The 21290-nt window shown below is 41.4% G+C and overlaps 1 protein-coding gene across 2 annotated transcripts in view; it reads right to left on the bottom strand.

Annotated features, from left to right (window-relative positions):
* The window catches only part of bod1l1 (biorientation of chromosomes in cell division 1 like 1), a 67312-nt gene extending 46847 nt beyond the window's left edge, over positions 1-20465 (bottom strand). For both annotated transcript variants that reach the window (XM_087986573.1, XM_087986581.1), the window contains exons 1-2: positions 20314-20465; positions 2116-2240 (exon numbers count right to left, since the gene is read on the bottom strand). In XM_087986573.1, the coding sequence (XP_087842699.1) occupies positions 2116-2240; positions 20314-20430 (242 nt within the window). In that variant the 5' untranslated portion in view covers positions 20431-20465. The remainder of the gene's footprint in view (positions 1-2115; positions 2241-20313) is intronic.
* Between the last annotated feature and the right edge of the window lie 825 nt (positions 20466-21290).

Genomic DNA, 21290 nt, shown 5'->3' on the forward strand with positions numbered 1-21290 from the left:
AATCTGACAGTGATAACTCTAAAAACGTTGAAGGGTGTTGAGAGAAAGCTGAGTATAGGTAGAAGTATTGAAAATTTACAGAACAGTTTATTCTGCCCATCATGTTGGATCAATCTGAAAAAGAGCAGTCTAGCTCATTCCACATTCCAACTCTTGATGAGAGATTAACCAAACTACTTCAAGAAATGAAAAGCAGCCATTGCTTGAAATTCACTGGTTACCTCGAGATTGTTAGATAAAAACTGCATGGGCAAACCTGAAGAACTGGAGAAAAACAAAACATTTTGGAGCAGATAGAATGGTCAACATGTCAAATACTGCAGAGATTAAAAGGGGATAAATCAACTCAGTGTGACAATACTATGGCTTTAAGAGATGTATGGTGTCCTGCTTATTTAATGAAGAGAGGTTGAGACAGAGTTACTGAGTGATCTGTTCCAAGTTAATAAAGTAAACAGCTTGAGAGGCCTTGGACTCTTTTTTTTGAAAGTTGGAACAACAGAAACAGCATGAAGGGGTGAGGTCATGTGCCCAGAGAACTAGGATTTTAGTTGAACTTTTAGTAATTGCAGGGGCTTTGAAGCTGTTATTCTTCTAACTGTTACAGCTAAAAGCTTCGGTTCTCTTTATGCTGTTTGAATTGCCTGTAGAACAATCTATTTTACTGAATGTTACTACATCAGAACAGTTGCTGTTTAGTAGTTAAATAATCTATTATTCTGTAAAGTTTTCCAACAGAGTTAAGTTATTCCAATTCTTCTTTCTTTTGTTTGTATTTTAACTTAGTGTAAGAATAGGGTGTGTTTTGCTTCAAGCTTGGTAGCTTGACCAACTGAGTTGCATCACAAACAACGCCTTACACCTGCCTTTAAAAATAAGAAAAAGTTGGGGTCTAGGCTATCTTAATATATTTTGAGGTGGTTCAGTCTGTTCCATAACATCGGTTACAAAAACACGATCGTAAACTCTGTTTCAATGAGAACAGCAGAAACCTTTCCTACAGGAGGACGTGTTGCCATGGGCAAATTGTACCATCAAAAAAAAGGGCTGGGGATGTGAATGGTAAAGCAGATTAAATGGTAAATGGTAAAAGATGGTCTTCTGGAAGATTTAGACCACAAATGCAGAGACAGTAAGTAAAGCCAAAGGAAGTTGGTAGAAGAATTTAAATGAAAGGGGATTGGGAAAAGGCCATTAAGTTTTTTAAAAGTTTGATGCTAATTTAAGATAACTAATGGATTCCCTTTTAAAATCATGTTCAAAAAAGTAAGTTAGTGATGACAAAAACATCAGGTTGACTACATTTGCCTTTGAAGATCTTCAGTCAAAACCTAACTCACTTAAATCTCCTCCATATAAATTGTATTTTGCATTAATTTTCATTCACCAAACAGTCCATCCTCAAACCTCCATTAGTCCTGTGCTTTGATGTACCAAATTCAAAATACTTGCTAACTAAAATCTACTTTGACATTATGCTTTCACTGTACCCTCTTCCATTTGCAGTGGTAGAACTTCCAGCTGTATAATTACTACTGTTTTAAGTGTATCTGTAAACTTTCCTCATCTTGTTTCATCTCTCACCTTAAAAGCTACACATTTTACATCAACTAACATTTCAAAAGCAAAAACATTCACTAACGTGCCATTGTAATATATTTCAGAGAATGTGCCAAAGATGCTTCAAAACAAACCAATGACTACATAAAGTCCAACAAACTAAAGCCACAAGTAGCGTAGAAGAGGGAAACGTATTGGTCGGAGCAACATGAAAACGCTTATTTTCAGTAGTACATGTGGTCTATTATTTGGTGATGCATATAACCTTCAATTTAACATCTCATCTGAAAGATGGTACTTTTAACATTAACTATTCTGTGCTATAACATTCAAGTAAGCCTAGCTTGTGCCTGTCATGTATATCACCTTTCATGTTGATTTTCTCTTCTGAATTTTTCTTGAAGCATTTCAACAACTTATCAACATGTTCCTAAGTGCAAACTTTCCACAAGAAAATCCAAGGGCATGTTAACAGAACTTCAAGTAAATCCTAATCCTATAGAATCATTTTTAAAACGTGTAATAAAATAATATTTTCTGTATTCTGACACCTACTGTAGGACCATCTGTCTAAGACTGTTCCTTAGCTGATTCTTGTTCAGATGAGGGCTCCACGTGTGGCTTGCAAGATGGTTGGACACAAAGTTATCCACTCGCTGCCGTAAATTCTGATATGCAGGCTAAAAACAAAGAAAGACAACTTACTACATTGCATACATGCCTTTCAGTTTGCTTTAGAGAGCAACAATAGAACAGACTTTAAAACAATGCAAGACAATGTTGAAATAGATCAAATAAGTTGAAGTTATAGTCATAGGAGGAGGGAGACGGGGTGGAAAGCACAGAAAAGAGAGAGAAATATAATGATTGCCTAAAACAACAGAAACTGACAAAAAAAATCATAAAGGGATACTCAAGGACAGACTAAAGGAAGGAATAAAAATAACAAATGGCCAGAAATCAGATAACATTATGAAGTGTAAAAGAACATAAAAATTAAAAGCTGAAAATTATTTTTAAAACTTATACCATTGATACAGCAATGTGCATAGTAGCCACAAAAAAAATGATAAATGAAGTGATTTGTAAAGAGGACCATGACATAGAAAGAATTGCAGAAACGTGGTTACAAAAAGGGCAGGTTTGGCAAGCAATAATGACAGACAACACATTAAGGAACAGCAGGGGCAGTGCAGTAGGTGCACCCAATTAACAGTCTCACAGAAAAGGGGGCTATAACTATAAAGAATAAGACAGAAGTTTGGAAAATTTAAAAGTTGTAAAGAATAACGTAAAAAAGGGAAATCAAAATGAGAATATGAGCAAAAGTACACACAAAAGAGCTTCTACAAATATATAGGAAGGAAGAGAACTGTTAAGTAAATATAGGCTCTTTAGAGGATGAAACGCAAGAACTAATAATGGGAAACAAGGCAGACATGAACAAATCTTTTGTACGGGTTTTCACAATACAAGGTATATAAAAGCATCTCAGGAAGAATGGAAACATACTGTCATTAAAAATAGGAGCAAAAGTAAGCCATTTGGCCTTTCAAGCCATTCAGTATGATCGCGAATGATTATCCAACACAGAACCCTGGTCCTAGTTTCTACTCGTAACCTTTGATTCCTTTAGTCCCAAGAACTGTATCCAACTCCTTCCTGAAAACATTCAATGCTTTGGCTTCAAACAGAGAATTCCACAGGCTCGCCATTCTGAGTGATGAAATTCCTCATCTCAGTCCTAAATGCTCTCCCTTCTGTTCTCAGAACCCCTGGTTCTGGTCTCCCTAATCATCAAGAGGATTCTTCCTGTGTTTACCTTGTTTGGTCTTGATCTGATTATAACCTCAAATCCTGCCCATCTTCTAACCATTCACCTCTTGCTGACTAATTAGCTATACACTTCTGTTTTCAAAATATTCAGGTTGATTTCATTACTTTTTCAGGAAAAGATTTCAAATGAGTCATGACCCTCGAGAGTAAAAATTTTGCCTCAACTCAGTTTTAAATAAGTGTCCCTTATTTTTACACAGTGACCCCATTCCCTGAAATTTCTCGTTTTCTTGGAAATACACCTTTGTCTATTTGGCGACAACTCCTTAACAGTCTGGCAATACATTTCTACTTATCTATCTTTAACATAATTTCACATTCAGTATAGCCTGGTCTACTTTTGCGCCCACATAATTTCCTTTATTACGTCTTTAAAAAGACAGCCTCGCACCCTCTCAAATTTCCCTCAAACTGAAAATAAAATTCCATCACATTAGGCCACAGAGGGGCATCCTCACTTTCAGATCATTAATTAATCCTCTCCTGTTGCACAATAACCAAGTTTAGCGTAGATTATTCAGGTTAACTCCAGAATATAGTGCTCCAAAGAAAACTATTACAAAAACATTCGCTAAACTCATTTAGGCATCCTGGCTTATCTGACTTTTCCAGAAATGAAGATTATGACTACAGATCAACCTCGATTATCCAAACGAGATAGCCGGATGTATTTTGTTTGGATAACTGATTATTCGGATAACTGATCTGATCGTAAACAAAGGAAGTATTTATGGGACCTTAAGATCTTGTTTGGATAATCCAAAATTCAGATAATCAATGTTCGGATAACTTAAGGTTGTTCTATACATGTAGATCTAAGATAGATCTCATGCTTATCACCCTTCTTTCTGTTAATCTCCCTTATTTCTTCCTTTATGCTCCACTCTAATGTGTGATTACTGATAGGGCCATGTGGTCACGCAAGTGACTCCTTGCCTTTATCATTTCTCATTTCTACCCAAACTGTTTTCACTTCCTTGTTTCCTGAACTAGGACATCCTGAATATTTGGCTGATACTATCATCAGCCACTCCTGCTTTTCCTAAGTTCCTGTCTTCTTCAATATTCAACCTTCAAGGTCATCCATGCCATCCTGCAGTCAAGTGTCTGTTCTTGCTACCAAATCATACATATTCCTATTTATGCTCCCAGTGCATGTTTTGTTTCGAATGCTTGGTGCGTTCAGATAGAGAGTATTTAGTGCTAACCCTTTATGCTTTCAGCAATCTCTTGCTTTATCGATGATTTACTTTTAGATTTATGCTTTCTATCTTCCAGTTGTCACTTTTCACGTTAAATCCTTTCCTTTTTGTTTCATCTACGCTCTTTAATATACCACAAAATCTGATCATTTGGCCTCATTGTTTAATTTCAAATCCTCTATACAAGGGCCCCTGACTTACAAACACTTGGACTTATGAATGTGAACCCATCCAAGTGTGCAACTTTAAAGACCTGACATACGAAGATAATGAACAGCCACTTTACATTCCTGAAGAAGGGCTCATGCCCGAAACGTTGATTGTTTTGCTCCTTGGATGCTGCCTGGCCTGCTGCGCTTTTCCAGCAACACATTATCAGCCACTTTACATTGCCCTACACTGTATTCCATCTCATGTAGAAATCGACTTGAGATAAAGTTCAGAATAGAACCCATTAGCAACCACAGATTTGCCTTTACTTCTCTGGTTACGTGGCTTGTCAAAACAACAGCCCCAGTATTGTTCAGGTGAACTATGTACAAATAACACATATCCTACTTTCAGAGTCCTGCCAGTATCCCATCAATTGGAAACCACACTCTGGTCCTGTTATCGGCCTCACTCACAGTACTGGGGTATCTCTGAAAGTTTACCAAATCAGAAGGTTCGATTCTAGGACATGTGACTGTTTCTTGGTTCAATTAACTCCGATAACATTCTCCTACCATGACAAGTTACTGAGTTCATAGTTCAGCCTCCAACTTAAACTCTGAGCTGAAACTGTTTCAACATGAAACAGTTACCACCCTTGATCAAACCGTCGTCTAGGAGCTCACATAGGTTGCAACTGTGACACATCACCTGTCCGGCTATCCCTAATGCATTCTAATTATCTACTTAATCATTTCCTTGAATTATATAACTGAGTACAGCTGAAAAAATACATCTTATCAAAGGTATTTGTTTTGCACTCAATCAAGACAATTCACAAAAGTACTGCGGAAAACCAACATTTATATTATAAAAGAGAGTACACCATTTGGCAAATGGGCTCTGATTGGTCGAGGTACTGCCATGAAGAACCTAAATCCAGTGCAACACAAAGCAATAATGCTGTATCTCAGTTTCAGTGATGGGTCAGTCCCAAAGGTGGATCATATCAACAGCATCGCTCTTCAGTTGTTCTCAACAAGATATGACCATGCACAACTGACCCGTGATTACAAAACTTGTATCACAGTGTCTGCCGATTGATCCGATTCTGCAACTAGACAACAGTTGTGGGTTAATTCTGAGTGTTTGAAGAGTTATGCTGACAACCAATTTAGGATTTTTCAAAAGAAGTCTTAATAATCAAACCATTTGGATGTGTTATGACACAATTGAGGCCACAACGTTCTGATGTGGGACTTGAACCTGGCCTTCCAACCCATAGGTAAGGGCTCTACCACTAGTTTTGTATGCTGCCAGCATAAAAATTCCATCTCACCCAGTTAGAGAAAGAATTTTCAACCATTTCTTTAACTAAGTAAAGAAACTGTTCAGCCAGTTATTAAAAGCCTGCTTAAGATCGAAAACTTTAGAAACTGAATTGTAAATATCAGTTAATTGCTCTCCAGAAACAAAATTAGTTTCCACGAAAGGATTAAACTCTCTTACCCTTGATCAACTGACATTCAGGCCAAAAACAAAAAAAAGACTATTATAAGAAATGCACTAAGAAACCAAATCAACTAAAGGCTGACAAGGCCCAACCCCACCCCACTGCATCCCAGGCCTGATGGCCTGCTTCCAAGAACCTTAAAAGAAGTGACTGCAGAGATACACTGGTTATAATCTTCTAAATTCCCATGTTTCTGGAGGTGCCAGTGGACTGGGAAACAGCAAGTGCAGCATCATTATTCAAGGAGGGAGACAGAATTGAAAAGTCAGCTTTACTGATATTTGACATTAGGAAATGTTGGAATCATTAGGGATGTAGGATTATGCAGTATTTAGAAAATCATAATACAAATCAAGCAGACCCAACGTATTTTCATGAAATGGAAGTTGAGTTTGACAAACTAGTTAGAATTCTTTGAAGATTTAAAATAGATTAACAGATAAAGATTAGATGCAGTAAACAACATCCAAAACACATTTAACATAGCAAAAACTTAAGACGTTACTCCACAAAATAAACAATTCAATGTTAGAGGGACGATACACTAACATGGAGAGGGAATAGGAAAGGTTGAATAGGTTAGGCCTATACTCAGTGAAATTTAGAAAAATTAAAGGTTATCTTACTGAAACACAAGAGATTAAGGGGTTTGAAAGGATAAATGCTAAATGTTTCCCTTTGTAATCTAGAATTAGGGGAAAATAGGTTTCAAAATAAAGTATCTCATTCAGGACAGGATGGAAGAAAAATTTCTTCTCTTACAAGTCATTAATCTTTGAAACTCTCCACACAGCAAGCAGTTGAGGCTGGGCCACTGAATATACTAAAAACTGAGTTAGATTACTTTTTGATTTACAAAAATTATCAGGACTAGACAGGAAAGTAGAACTGAAGCCATGAATTTAGTGAAGGTATAGCAGGCTCATCAGGTGAAATGGCCCACTCCACTTCCACTTCATATGCACTTAGGACTGGCAAATAGCAAATACTGTCCCCATATGTGAAATAGAGATAGAACAATTCTGGAAACTACACACGAAAAAACTATTTTGTGATATAGATGATAATAGTACTGAAAGGGCAATCAGACTCAGCAAACAACAGTCATATCAAAAACTTAAATCATGATAAACTAACCTGACAAATATCTTTCAAGAGGTAATGCAAAAATCAGGCAATGTTACATCCTTGGGTTTTCAAAAATGCACCAATAGACTCATTACTATTTTATGTAATTATATGTACAGTACAGCAAACTTACTTTTAACCAGCACTCTCTATAAATTGGCAAAAGTTCTACACTTCAAATAAAGCAAGTTTACTGTATTATTGCGATATCCGCAATGTCTGAATAGTCAGTTGAGGGTGCTCGTGAGAAGGCTCGCTGTCAGCAACTTTTATTTAAGGGAAAGTTGCATTATTATTTAAATGATTTATGCTGTAAATAAAGTATTGCAGTGATGTGTGTACACCCTGCATTGTGTTTCTATTACTTAGTGTGCATTTTTACATTGATTATGTGGATCTCTTGATCAACTGGAATATTTGATCAAATGGTACACTCCTGGTCCCATTGGTGCCATATTCAGAAAGTTTGCTGTAACTTGTATGCCATTAATATTATAAAATGTTTGAAGTTATTTACTTGATAATTTTGCAAGGAATAGTGATTAAAACTTTTATCTGAAGAGCAAGAAAACAAGAATACTATTTCCTTTAATATTTTCCCTATGCTAGCCCATCTGCACAAAAATCTATGGATTGCTAATTTCTCTGAATTTTAAGCAGAGAATGACTTAGCTACATAAAAATAACTAAACCTTCATATTTGACACAAACAGGAAAAGTGACACCACCACTAAAACAACTCCACTTTGCACATATTTGGATCAAGATTATTGCCAAAATATCAACTGTGTGCACTATCACTCCAAAAATATTCAACACAAAGGAATTCTCAGTGCACAATGCTGGTGAAGATTTAGTACTCAAAACAGCAATGCAGCATGGGGTTATGGTACTATTATTATGTGAGATTGGTACAAGCCTCTTAGGCATGATATGTCTTGTTTTAATGTGTTACTTTCAGATGTAGAAATATTCAGCCAGATTTTCCTGTCAAGACAATAAGTCTAACTACTGTTCATGTATCAACGGTACAGTAACTTTGGAAGACATGATGTGCAGTTAAATGTCATTATACAAAAGCTGTTTTCTGAGGTGCACCAATTCACAGAAGTATTTTGTTGCCTGTGTAACAATCTGAATGTATTGTATGTACTTGTGTGCCAGATGTGAACTAAACTCACCAGGAAAGGCTAATTCTAGCCATTACCTGTGCAATCAACCATTTAAAAGATGTTGCAACTCATATGCATTTGCAGAGAATCGTGAGCAGTGATTCCAATAACCTGTTCTCACAACATTGCTTCTGGTACAGATATCCTAACTACCACTCATCATTTCTGCCTCACTAGCTTACATGGGTTCTTAGCTAAGCAATATCTGTTTCAAAATTCTCACCGTTGTTTCTAAATCGCTCCAAGTTTTTAATCCCTCCTTATATCTTTTAACCACCAACAATTCTACAAATCAGAATGTTACATTCTAACTCTGGTCTCTTGCACAATCCCAATTTCAAACATTCATTATTGGGGCCACAGTTCCAGCTGCTGAGGCCTAAGATCTGAAATTCACTACCTGAACAATTCCACCATTATTTCTTCTCCTCTTTAATGAAGCTTTTGGCCATTTCCCATCCTATGTACTCATGGGTGCGAAGGCAGTGACTACTGGTATTGCCATTTGTCAAGTAACTCAAAAAGACTGGTTAATGCTCTGAGGTCATAGGTTAAAATTCCACCACAGCAGATGGGGAAATTTGATTTAAATTATTAAGTCTGGAATTAAACGCATGTCTAATTTTTTCCATGGAAACATTCAACTGCTGTAAAAACCCGGAGAAAGTGAGGACTGCAGATGCTGGACACCAGAGTTGAAAAATGTGGTGCTGGAAAAACACATTTTGGGCATAACAAGAAGGGCTTATGCCTGAAACGTCGATTCTCCTGCTCCTCGGATGTTGCCTGGCCTGCTGGGTTTTTCCAGCACTACATTTTTCAACTGCTGTAAAAACCCACCTGGTTCAGTAAATGAAAGAAACACTGTCATCCTCAATTGATCTGGTCTATGTGCGAATCCAGATCAACAACAATGTTATTTTTAACAGCTCCCAAACTATTATAAAATTCACATATAGATAAGAGGAATGAAAGAACAACCCAGCATTGACAAGGGCACCATTTCAGCAGTTGAATCAGTATTCCTCCACATTGAACACTACTTGAAAGAAACAGCAAGACAGACAAGGGAACAGAATTTCTCTCGGCAGCTGACTTCAATTTCTATCAATAAGACCTGGTTTTGTAGTGCTACTGCTGATGGAGCTGAATGAGACCTATAGAACTAAACTGTTGAAATGGATTTGCAGCAGGTGAGGGAACCAACAAGAGGAAAAATGTTCTTAATCTTGTCCTTCATGATCTACCTGTGCAGATCCATTGTCAATGTACTATTGATGAGAATGACAACCACAAAGTCCTTGTGGACATGACGTACCATCATGACATGGAATCTACTCATCACGTCACACTAACATACTGAATGGCATAGATCTCAGACAGAACTAGCATGTAAACCTGGGCATCAACAGAACTGTATTCAATCAGTCATGGACTGACATACCCTTCACAGTACCACTACTACCAGGTCAACTATGATCAATTTCAAGGAAAAGTGCAGGATAGCATGTCAAGAATAGCAGCAGACATACATAAAGTGTCAACCTGGTGAGGGCACAACACAGGACAACTTGCATGCCAAGCAGTGTTGAAATGAGAATTAAGCAATTCTACAACCAATAGATTTGATACAAGTACTGCAGGATAGCCACATCTATTCATGAATGGTAATGGACAATTAATCAAAGCAAGGTGAAGGAGATCTCACAGATATCCTCATTCTCAGTGGCGAGGAGTCCAATACATCAGTCTAAGAGCCAAGGGTGAGCATCCTCTACCAAAAGTGCTAACTTGATGACCCAATTCAGCCTTCTTCAGAGGCCCCCAATATCAGGCAAAAGAGCTGAACTCGAAGAGAGGAAGGGAAGGTTCCTGAGAGGGTAGATGACCCCTAACAAAACTGTAGTCAATGGGAATTCGGGAAAAACTCTCTGTATACTGGAAGTATACTTAGCACAATGTTTAAGCAAAATAAGGTCAGCACTTTGGTTGGTAGTGGGAATGTTTGGATTGAAATAGGTCCCTAGTTGCTAGTATTCTTTCAAGGGACTGAGCAAACAAACATAATCTAAAGGGACATCATGGAAACCTAGCTGCATTTGTGATATACTGATACCGTGGGAGGGGATACCAACAGGAGACACGGCCATGCCACCTTGGGTGGCTTTGCCATAACAGAGGGGAGAAAGAAGACTGGCAGGACTACAGTGATAGGGGATTCATTAATAAGGGGAATAGATAGTTGTTTCTGCTGTTTCTGAAGAGTCTTCAGGATGGTATACTGCCTCCTGGTGCCAAGATCAAGGATGTCTCAGGGAAGCTCTGGGATTATTAATGGGATGGTGAATAATGCAGAGACTCTTATGAACAGCCATCCCCACAATCCAACCCAAACTTCGGGTCCACTACGTGGATGACACCTTTGTTATCACCTAATGGAACAAATCAGAGGAAACCTACATCCTTACTGGAGTAAATTTCACAGAAGAGAGAAGGAGAACAACGACAGACTCCGCTTCCTAGGTGCCACAGTGGAACAAACAGTTAATGGAGAACTGCAGTCCAGCGTCGACAGGAAAGCGACACACACAAACCAGATATTTAACTACAGAAGCAATCATCCCAACACCCATAAACTGAGTTGCATCATGACATTATTTAAACGGGCCACAACAGGCTGCACGAACTGAAAGCAGAAGAAAATACTTACACAGCGAATTCAAGAACAACAGGTATGCGATAAACACATTCCGCCAATTCTTAAACAACAAACCCAAACAAGTAGACACAACATGCCCAGAAACCCTAGCCACCCTACCATACAAAGACATCTTGGAAATGACTTCCAGACTTATTCCGACTCCTTGGCATCATGGTAGCCCATAAACCTACCAACACACTGAAACAGCTACTGATGAACCTAAAAGGCCCAGTACCAACAACCAGCAAAATGAACGTCATTTACAAAATACCCTGCAAGAACTGTAACAAACATTACATCGGACAGACGGGCAGAAAAACCAGGAAGCACAAACACCAACTAGCCACCCAAAGACATGACCCACTATCACTAGTATCCTTACATACAGACAAAGAGGGACACTACTTTGACTGGGACAACATATCCATCTGAGGACAGGCTAAACAAAGACACACACGGGAATTCTCAGACACCTGGAATTCAAACCAGAACTCCATCAATAAAACATCAGTTTGGACTCCATTTACCAACCTCTGAGAAAAAGAACTGGAAATGATATCACCCACCTTAATAGACCAAGACACAAACAGAAAGCGGGACAGAATACCAGCGCTTCACTGGAGGCTACTGAGGATGTTAACTAGCATAGTGATGCAATGTCTGAAAACAAATTTTCCAGCTCAGCGTGCAAATTTACAACCGGGATGGTAAATAGCCAGTGGCTGTGCAAACAAAAATAAGTTTAAAAAAAGATTTAAAATAAATTTAAAAAGTAGGACCTCAAAGGTAGTAGTGTATGTGCTAGTAAATGCAGAATTAACATTTCAGATGAATCAGGGATTGAAGACATGGTGCATGGAGAGGAATTCAGATTCATGGGGCATTGGGACCCAGATCCGGAAAGATGGGACCAGTACAAGCCATAAACAAAATACAAAGAATGGAGGATGCTGGCAATCTGAAAGAAAAACAGAAATTGTTAGAAAACTGCAGAAGGGTCACTTGTCACAAAATGTTGACTCTGCTTTTTCTCCATAGATACTGCCAAACCTGATGAATTTCTCCAACAATTTGTTTTTGTTCCATTACAAACAGGATGGTTGCTATGGGACAAATGCCCTCTGAGGCTGTTTGCTAGTCCTATTGGGGGATGAGATGGGAACTGAGTAGGAATACGTAGAACTGCGGACAAGATAGAAACAAAAGAGAGAAAAGCAAGCAGCAAAAGTGTAAGGGAGACAAAATAGGTGGGTAACAATTGAGATCATAGTGCAAAACAAAGCTAAGATGACTAACGAGATTCAAAAGACAAGCCTGAAAGCATTGTGTTTCAATGTGAGGAACTTTCACAAAAAAGTAGATGAATCAACAGTGCAGATATATATGGTTTGACAAGGTTGCAATTATACAGACATAGCTGAAGGGTATCCAAGGATGGGAACTGAACATCCAAAGATATTCAATATTTAGGATGGGCAGAAAATAGGGAAAGTAGGTGGTATAGAATTGTTAACCAAGGATGAGTTTGCTCAGAAAATCATGATGTAGAATTTGTATGGGTGAACAGAAGAAACTTCAAGGGCAGAAAATGTTGGTGAGTGTTGTCAATAGGCCACAAATAGATGTAAGGGAAGGCATTAAAAAGGAGATTAGAGACCCATGAAATAAGGGTACAATTGTAATCATGGATATTTTATTCTACACATAGACTGAACAAACCAAATTAACATAGTACTGCGGAGGAGCATGTCCTTTGTACACATGATGGTGTTTTGTACAATATGTCAAGGAAAGAAGAAGAAAGCAGGGCACCCTCGACTAGGTATTGCGCAATAAAGTATTATTTAATAATCTTATTGTGTGGAATCCACTGGGCAAGAGCAACCAGAAGATAATCAAATTATGCACTAAGGTAGAGAATGAAGAAGTTAAAATTAAAACTAGAGTCCTGAATCTAAGTAAAGGGAACTACAAAGATATGAGACATGTGTAGCCATTGAACTGTTGTGGAACCTTAGTAAGGGTTGGCAATGGTTAATATTTAAGGAATGCATGCAATTATTCATCCTTATCTGGTGCAAAGTTAAAACAGGAAAGGACACAACCATGGCTTACAAAAGAAATGAGGGGCACTTTGAGATCCAAAGAGAAGACACATAAAAAGGCCAATTTAAGGACTAATTCAGAATTCAGCAAAGCCGGACAAAAAGATTGATCATGGGGAAGGAATAGAGTATGAGAGTACACTTGTGCGAACATAAAAGCTGTAAAAACTTCAGTAAATATGTGAAGAAAGATAGATTAGTGAAGACAAATGCAGAAATTGATAAATTATAATGGAGAATAAAGGAATGTCAGAAGAACTGAACACATACCTTGGGTTCTGTCTTCACAAAAGAGAACACAAATAATTTCCCAGAAATGTTGAGAAATAAAGGGTCTAGTGAGAAGTTAGCTGCAGAAATTAATGACATTAAACACTGACAATTTCCTGTTTTCATTTTCTACATTTCATTGTACTCTGAAGCAGTTTCTACAATTGGCAGAATATGTAACCCCTACTTTTAAAAAAGAGGGAGAGAGAAAACAAAGAACTGTCAACCAAGTAGCCTAAAATCAGAAATGGAGAAAATTCTACAATCTATTACAAAATGTGATAATGGAACACTTGGAAAGTGTCAATGGAATGTGAAAAAGTCAGTAAAGGTTTATGAAAGGAAATCATGCTTAGCTATATTTTGAGGATGTGACTGATTGAATAGATAAGGAAGAAACAGTGGATGTTATATTTAGATTTCAAGACAGCTTTAGATATGGTCTCACATAAGAGGTTAGTGGGCAAAATGAAAGCACATAGAAGTGGAGTTTACAAAAAACTGGCACAGAGTGAGAATTGGTTGACATACCAGAAACAGAATGAGAATAAACATCAGTTCTGATGAATGGTCACTGGACCAGAAACATTAACTCTGATTTCTTTCCACAGATGCTGCCAGATCTGAAGTTTTCCAGCAATTTCTGTTTTTGTGCGTGAAAATAAATGGATTGTCTTCCAAGTAGATGGTGACTAGTGGTATACCTCAGGGATCAGTACTTGAACCTGACTTTATAAATAAATGATGTCAGAACCAAATGTAATATTTTAATGTTTGCTGACAATAAAAAAACTAGGTATGATGGAGAATTGTGAGGAGGATGTAAAATATTGCTGAAATGGTGATATATTGGGAAGCGTGGCTATACACAGAGGAACCTTGATTATCCGAAGGACTTGGAGTATTTCATTTGGTTAATCGAATGACAGATAACATAGTTAGCCAGGCATCTGGACCTTGCTACCTTGTTCGGATAATCCAAAATTCGATTAATTGAAAGCCGGATAATTGAGGTTCCTCTGTAAAGGAATCTGTTTGTCCTTGTACCCAGTCAATTAAACAGTTAGGTGGGAAAATGATATGTTATCCTTCATTGCAGGAGAATGCGAGTTCAGACATAGGGATGTCTCATTGCAGTTATATAGGGCCTTGTTAGATTGCATTTGGAGTTGTGCGCGCAATTTTGGTCTCCCTTCATAAGAAAGGATGTATTTGCCGTGGAGAGAGTGCAAAGATTCACTAAGCTGATATCAGGAATGGCAGAACTGTCTACTGACTGAGCCTGCACTCACTAGAGTTTAGAAGACTGAGTGGGGGAATCTGATTGAAATGTATACAATTCTGATAGGGCTTGATAGACTAGATGCAGGAAGGATGCTTTAATTGATTGTAGAATCTAGAACCAGAGGCTAGTCTTGGGATATGGGGATAGGCCAATTAGGACTGCAATGAAAAAACATTCCTTCACTCAGAGTGATTCAACTATGGAATTCACTATTACAGGAAGCTGTGGAGGCTGGATCATAATATATTCAAGAAAAAAAATTGATAATTTTTTGGTAGTAAAGGCATGCAGGAGTATGTAGAAACAGCAGGAATATGACACTGAGATACAAAATCAGCCATGATCATATTAATGGCAGAGCAGGCTCTGAGGGCAGAGTGGCTTACTTCTGCTCTTAGTTTCTACATTAAGATGGTTGTTGTTTTTGGATATAAATCATTCCAGACTCAGGACATCTTTGCATCCTAGATTTAACCACCTTCAAGTGCTTCCTCAATGACCTCCCCTTCATCATGAGGTCAGAAGTGGGTTACTCACTTAAGATTGCACAATGTTCAGATCCATTTGTGATTCTTCGAATACTGTAGCGATTTGTATCTAAATGCAACAAAATCTGGACACTGTTCACAACTGGGTTGCTAAATAGCAAATAGTATCAAGCAATTTCCATCTTCAACATGGACTATCCAATCAAGACTCCTTGACATTCAATGGCATTACTATTGCTGAATCCTCACTATTAATCTTCTGAGGTTACCACTGATCAGAAACTGAACTGGAACAATCATACAAGGTCATTGACTACAAGAGCAGTTCAAAATTCAGAATTCTTCAGTGAGGATTTCACCTCCCATCTCCCCGTGCCTGCCAGCACCATTATGGCACAAGTCAGGAGTGTGGTGGAATACTTCCCACAGTTTGTGAGAAGGTTTGTAGCTCGGGTGCTCGTTGCTGTGGTTCTATTCGCCGAGCTGGAATACTTCCCACTTCCATGGGTGGGTGCAACTCCAAAAACACTCAAAAAGTTTGATATCATTAAGAATGAGGCAATCCACATGATTGGTATCCTATCCACAATCATTCACTCCCTCCACAATTGATAAAGTGTTAACTGTGTATATCATCTAAAAAGATGCACTGCAACATTTCATCAAGGCTCCTTAGAGAACACCTTTCAAACTTGCAGCCTCTACTACCTGGAAGGATAGTTACAGTAGATGCACGGGAACACTACCATGTGCAAATTCTCCTCCATCATCTTGCTCATCATCCAGACTTGGAACCATATCTCTGTTCCTTCACTCCCAATGGGTTAAAATGCTGGAACTCTTTATCTAACAGCACTGCACATTCCCCTCCATTCGAAGCACTGCAGCAGTTCAAGGAGCCAAATCAAACCAAGAACAAAGTATTTTTTACTTGCATACAGACTCCATCTAGTGGCAATTGCACCCATTTCCACCTTAGCATAGATTTGGTTACATATAATGGATTAAACTTAGTTAGGATAGATTGCAGCAGTAAACTATTTATCAAGGCTAACAACTCATTCTCAAAGTAATACCTCATGCTCAGATCCTATAATTTATAGTTATCCTCAACTCAACATGCTAATTTTTCAATTTATTCTTGGCACACAAATACAGACCAAGGTCTTGAAAACATCGATGCTGTACATAAAGATTTCTGTGACTATTTTTCTTTGAATGAGAGACAGGCTCTGTGCGCCTTATTTATTCTATTCCTTTTAATGGACAATTCCACTACTACTATTAATCTTTAAAGTTAGCAAATGAAACTGGACTCAGTTCTGAACAAGGAGGGGGGCCAGCCTCAACGTGAAGATCACAGAGAAGCTGGAACTATTACACCAAACACTCCCATGTTGGCATCAATGCCAGTCATGGGTTCAGAAGAATATGGGAAAAGAATGCTGACCAATACGCTAATCATATCTGATGTTCTCCGCTGATCTCCATTTCTCTCTTCTGGTCTCTGATAATCTTTGATCATCTCTGTTAGCCTCTGTGCTCTCTGACTGAACCTGCTCGTTTCTGTTAGGCTGATTACTCTGTCTCTTCCTCCAGAAACCAATTCCAATGAAGATCCCAAGAGGAGTAAGTGAAATGGCTGCTGCTCTGATTGTCATTCCCAATTTAATGCCTCCAAGTGACATTCGTTTTCAGGGTACTTCGAGCTCCTGCATGAAACTGATATGCTAAATGTGACAGAAGTATCCCTCCCTATCATCTGTACTTAGTTTGACTGTCTCCATCACCTGATAAGTCTCAACGCAGTTGGGGAGCATGTCATTGCATTCAACGCTGAGGGCCACCACTCCATTCCTCAGCCACTTCACATCGATAGCTCCAGGATAAAAGCCCATCACAAGGCAGGAGAATCTCAGCACTCACTCACTGTCAGTCCTGTTCCCAATGAACACCTTAGGGCTGACTGCTCCCTGCAGTGACATTCACCAACATTCAATATCCCAGCTGTATCTTCCAATCCCAATTTAAGCATCAACATGGCAGTATCTATCCCTGGAGAACATCAGCAGACACAGGAAGAGATAGGAGGGAAGACAAGTCTCCTCTTCACAACAGTAGCTGCTGTATTTAGGTACTTTTACAAGGTTGAAAACTTCCAGCAAGTGAGTGCTAAGTCAGTGGATAAGGTGGATTGGTGGATGGTGGATGATGCGAGGTGTTGGCACAACAGAGTTACATTCAATTACAAGCGTATGGCAGGTATTGTCTGTGCAGTAATCCTGAAGTAACGCCTGCCTTTTTGGTCCACAATCAAAGACAAAGGTGGAGGTTCCAGAAAGTGAAAGTCAGCAAATCAGAAATTTAAAGTTCCTGGGCAATTATGGTGCACCTGTGCAGCAGGGCCTATGCAAATGCATCTTTCAAATAACAGCACATCTTTAAAGAGCCAGAGACGGGAGGATTTGGGTCCATATCAGTTTTAATTTAAAGGGGAGAAGGTGACATTGCAGTAATGTCAAAGGGTTGTAAAACTAAAGGCTTAGGCTAATGCTTAGGAGGTAGATGTTCAAACCCTACCATTGCAGTGGTCAATTCAAGCATTATATAACTTCTGGTGGGTAGGTGGATGAGCTCTGACAAGTAGCAGGTTTGGGAGATTTAAGCCAAGTCCCGGTCACAAAGCTGGGGGGAAAAGAGTGCTGGACATGCGGATGGGGCAATACTCGGCATGTGGGCAGGGCCAGCAATAAGTGAGTGAGCAATCAGAGGGTGCAGGAGAAGAGTGAGCAGTGCCAGGGGTGCAGTGATAGAGTGTGAACAGTATTAGAACACGAGCAATCTCTAAGTCAAGGATATGGATAAGAGTGAGTACTTTCCCAAAAAATGTGAGGAGTGTTGGGGTGGGGGCTGCTTTAACTGGAAGTGGGGAGAAACAAGCATTGCTGGAGAGGAGGTTGTGGGCAGTTCAAACTTGGTGCAGAAAACCCAAAAAAGTCAGTTAAAACCATTGAAAGTCTATAATCTTTAAACAGTCCTCAAAAGTGTGTCCTCAGTTTATGGCAACAATTGCGACAGTTGCACCCCAATAGAAGACCACAGAACTTACCTCATCACTAGAATATGGTAGCCCTAAGGTTATGGCATAAAAGAGTGTGGTTTTAAATAGGGTCAGCGACATTTGCTCTTGTTCATACACACAGTGGGTATATATGAGCATGTGCCATTGAAGGCAGTAGGATAAGTCAAGATAAAGCACACAATATCCCGAGCTTTATTGCTGGACATAGTGTACAAAAGCAAGCAGGTTATGTTATGAAGCTTAAATAAATTACTTGCTCTGCCTCATTTGCAGTATTGCGTCTAGCTATGCGTGCTCTGCTTTAGAAAGGGCATGAATACATTGGAAAGAGTATGGAAGAGGTTTATAAGAATAATTTTAGACACGAAGACAGATTGAAGGAGTTTTCCTTGAAGAGAAAACAGAGGAGACTTGATTTGACAGCTCGATAGCTCAGTGATTAGCACTGCTGCCTCACAGTATCAGGGGCTTGGGTACAATTCTACCCTTGAGCAAGTATATAGAGTTGCACATCCTCCCTATGTTTGCATGGGTTTCCTCTGGGTGCTCTGGTTTCTTCCCTCAGTCCAAAGATGGGCAGTTCAGGTGGATTGGCCATGCTAAATTGTCTGTAGTATCCTGGGATATGCAGGCTAGAAGATTAGCCAGGGGAAATTCAGTGAGCAGTGACAGGTTAGGGGGTGGGTCAGGATGGGATGCACTTGGACATTTGGTCTCAAATGGGCCAAATGGTCTGCTTCTATACTGTAGGAGTTCTATTCCTTAAGTCTTCAAAATCATGAAGTGTGTGAGCAGAGTAAGCAGTGAGAAAATGTTCCCACCTACAAAAGAATCATAAATGAGGGGGCACAGACTTAAACTCATTCAAAAAAGCAAAAGTGATGATGAGAAACCCTTTCAAGCAACAACTGGCACAGGCTGCTGTGCACTATCTCAACTGACGCATCCAATCAAGAACTATACAGCAATTGAAAAGGAACAACATGCAGGGATACAGGGCAGCTTGGGTGCGATGCTCCCTGAGAGAGCTGACGCAGTCGTCAACAACAAGCCTACAAGTAACACCTAAACACGTATTTCTCTAGGAGGCTTCTGATGACAGTTTCCTACTATCGACATCTTGTTTACCTCGACCTTCATTACACTGTACACTGTGGGGCCAAAATTCTCGGTGATGACTTCTGGACGTTACCTGTCCCACCAACCACCACCCCCTCCTTTTCTAAACACTGGTCGCCAATCATGCCCTCTCAACTCTGTGGGAGTGGCATGGGGCATCGTCAGGGATAGAGTTATCCCATTCAGCCCCACCATTCAGTTACATGGCAGTCGACCTGGATGCCCAGAGCATCTATCCAGGCTGGCTCCGGTCCCTCCAACACCTACAGTGACCGACATTTCCACAGCCCAGGCGAAAGTGAGGACGGCAGATGCTGGAGATCGGAGTCTTGATTAGAGTGTTGCTGGAAAAGCGCAAGCAGGCCAGGAAGCATGCTGCTCCTCGGACGCTGCCTGACCTGCTGTGCCTTGCCACAGCCCCGCTAAACTCCGGTGTGAACCATCCCATGGGGGCTTGAGTGGTGCTGGAGGCGCAGAGCAGGCGACCCAGGGCTGCTCACACAGAGGCAGGAGCGGCTCTGGATGCTGCAGCTGCGGGTCTGCCCCCCCCGCCCGGAGCTGAGCGGGGCCGGGCCAGGCCAGAGAGAGGGGGGTGTGTGTGTGTGGCGGTGGGCTCCAGGCCGGAGCCACCGGGAGCAGCGAGCTCGAGGACTCCAGGCCGCGGAATTAAAAAAAAAAGCCCCGCTCCGTGCAGCGCCTGACCTTGGTGTCGACGTCGGCCAGGCAGTCGCGGCGGAACTGGTCGAAGAGGCCCTGGCTCTTCAGGTGGTTGACAATCATGGAAACGAGCTTCGGGTCTCCCGGCGCCAGAGCCGCCATCCCGAGCGACGTCACTCAGCAACCGCGGCCGCGCGCTCCGCCACCGCCGCCAGCCCCACCCCCTCCAATCCCGCGGGGCATGATGGGACGCCGGGAGGCGTCACGTCCGGAGCCTCAGCGGGGCACGGCGCATGCCCGGAGGCGAGAGGATGATGGCGGAGTGCGCCGGTGTCCCCCGCGAGTAAACAATCGGGGAGGGTGGGAGGAGCATGGGGACAGGAGCCGTATGAGGGGATGGGGAGAGCGCGCTCGGTAACAGAGTGACGCCAAGGAGCGTCCCGAGAAAGACCCCTCACCCCCCTCTCCCCCTCACCCCCCTCCCCCCTCCCTCCGCCTCTCCCCCCATCCCCCCCACTCCCCATCCCCCCCACTCCCCCCCACCCCCCCTCCGCCCCACCCCCTCCCCGCCCCACCCCCTCCCCCCCGCTCGCCCCACCCCCTCCCCCCGCTCCGCCCCACCCCCTCCCCCCGCTCCGCCCCACCCCCTCCCCGCTCCGCCCCACCCCCTCCCCACCCGCTCCGCCCCACCCCCTCCCCCCCGCTTCCCCTCCCCCCCTCCGCCTCCCCCCGCCTCCCCCTCCGCCTCCTCCCCTCCCCCCCTCCGCCTCCTCCCCTCCCCCCCTCCGCCTCCTCCCCTTCCACCCCCTCCTCCCCTTCCACCCCCTCCTCCCTCCCCCTTTCCCCCTCCCCCCTTTCCCCCTCCCCCCTTTCCCCCTCCCCCCTTTCCCCCTCCCCCTTTCCCCCTCCCCCTTTCCCCCTCCCCCTCCCCCCCTCCCCCTCCCCCCCTTCCCCCTCCCCCCTTTCCCCCCTCCCCCTCCCCCCCTTTCCCCCTCCCCCCCTTTCCCCCTCCCCCCCTCCCC

The sequence above is a fragment of the Chiloscyllium plagiosum genome, unplaced genomic scaffold (assembly GCF_037043375.1).
Source record: "Chiloscyllium plagiosum isolate Xiang-an unplaced genomic scaffold, Cpla_swu_hap1 HiC_scaffold_1, whole genome shotgun sequence".
NCBI lineage: Eukaryota > Metazoa > Chordata > Chondrichthyes > Orectolobiformes > Hemiscylliidae > Chiloscyllium > Chiloscyllium plagiosum.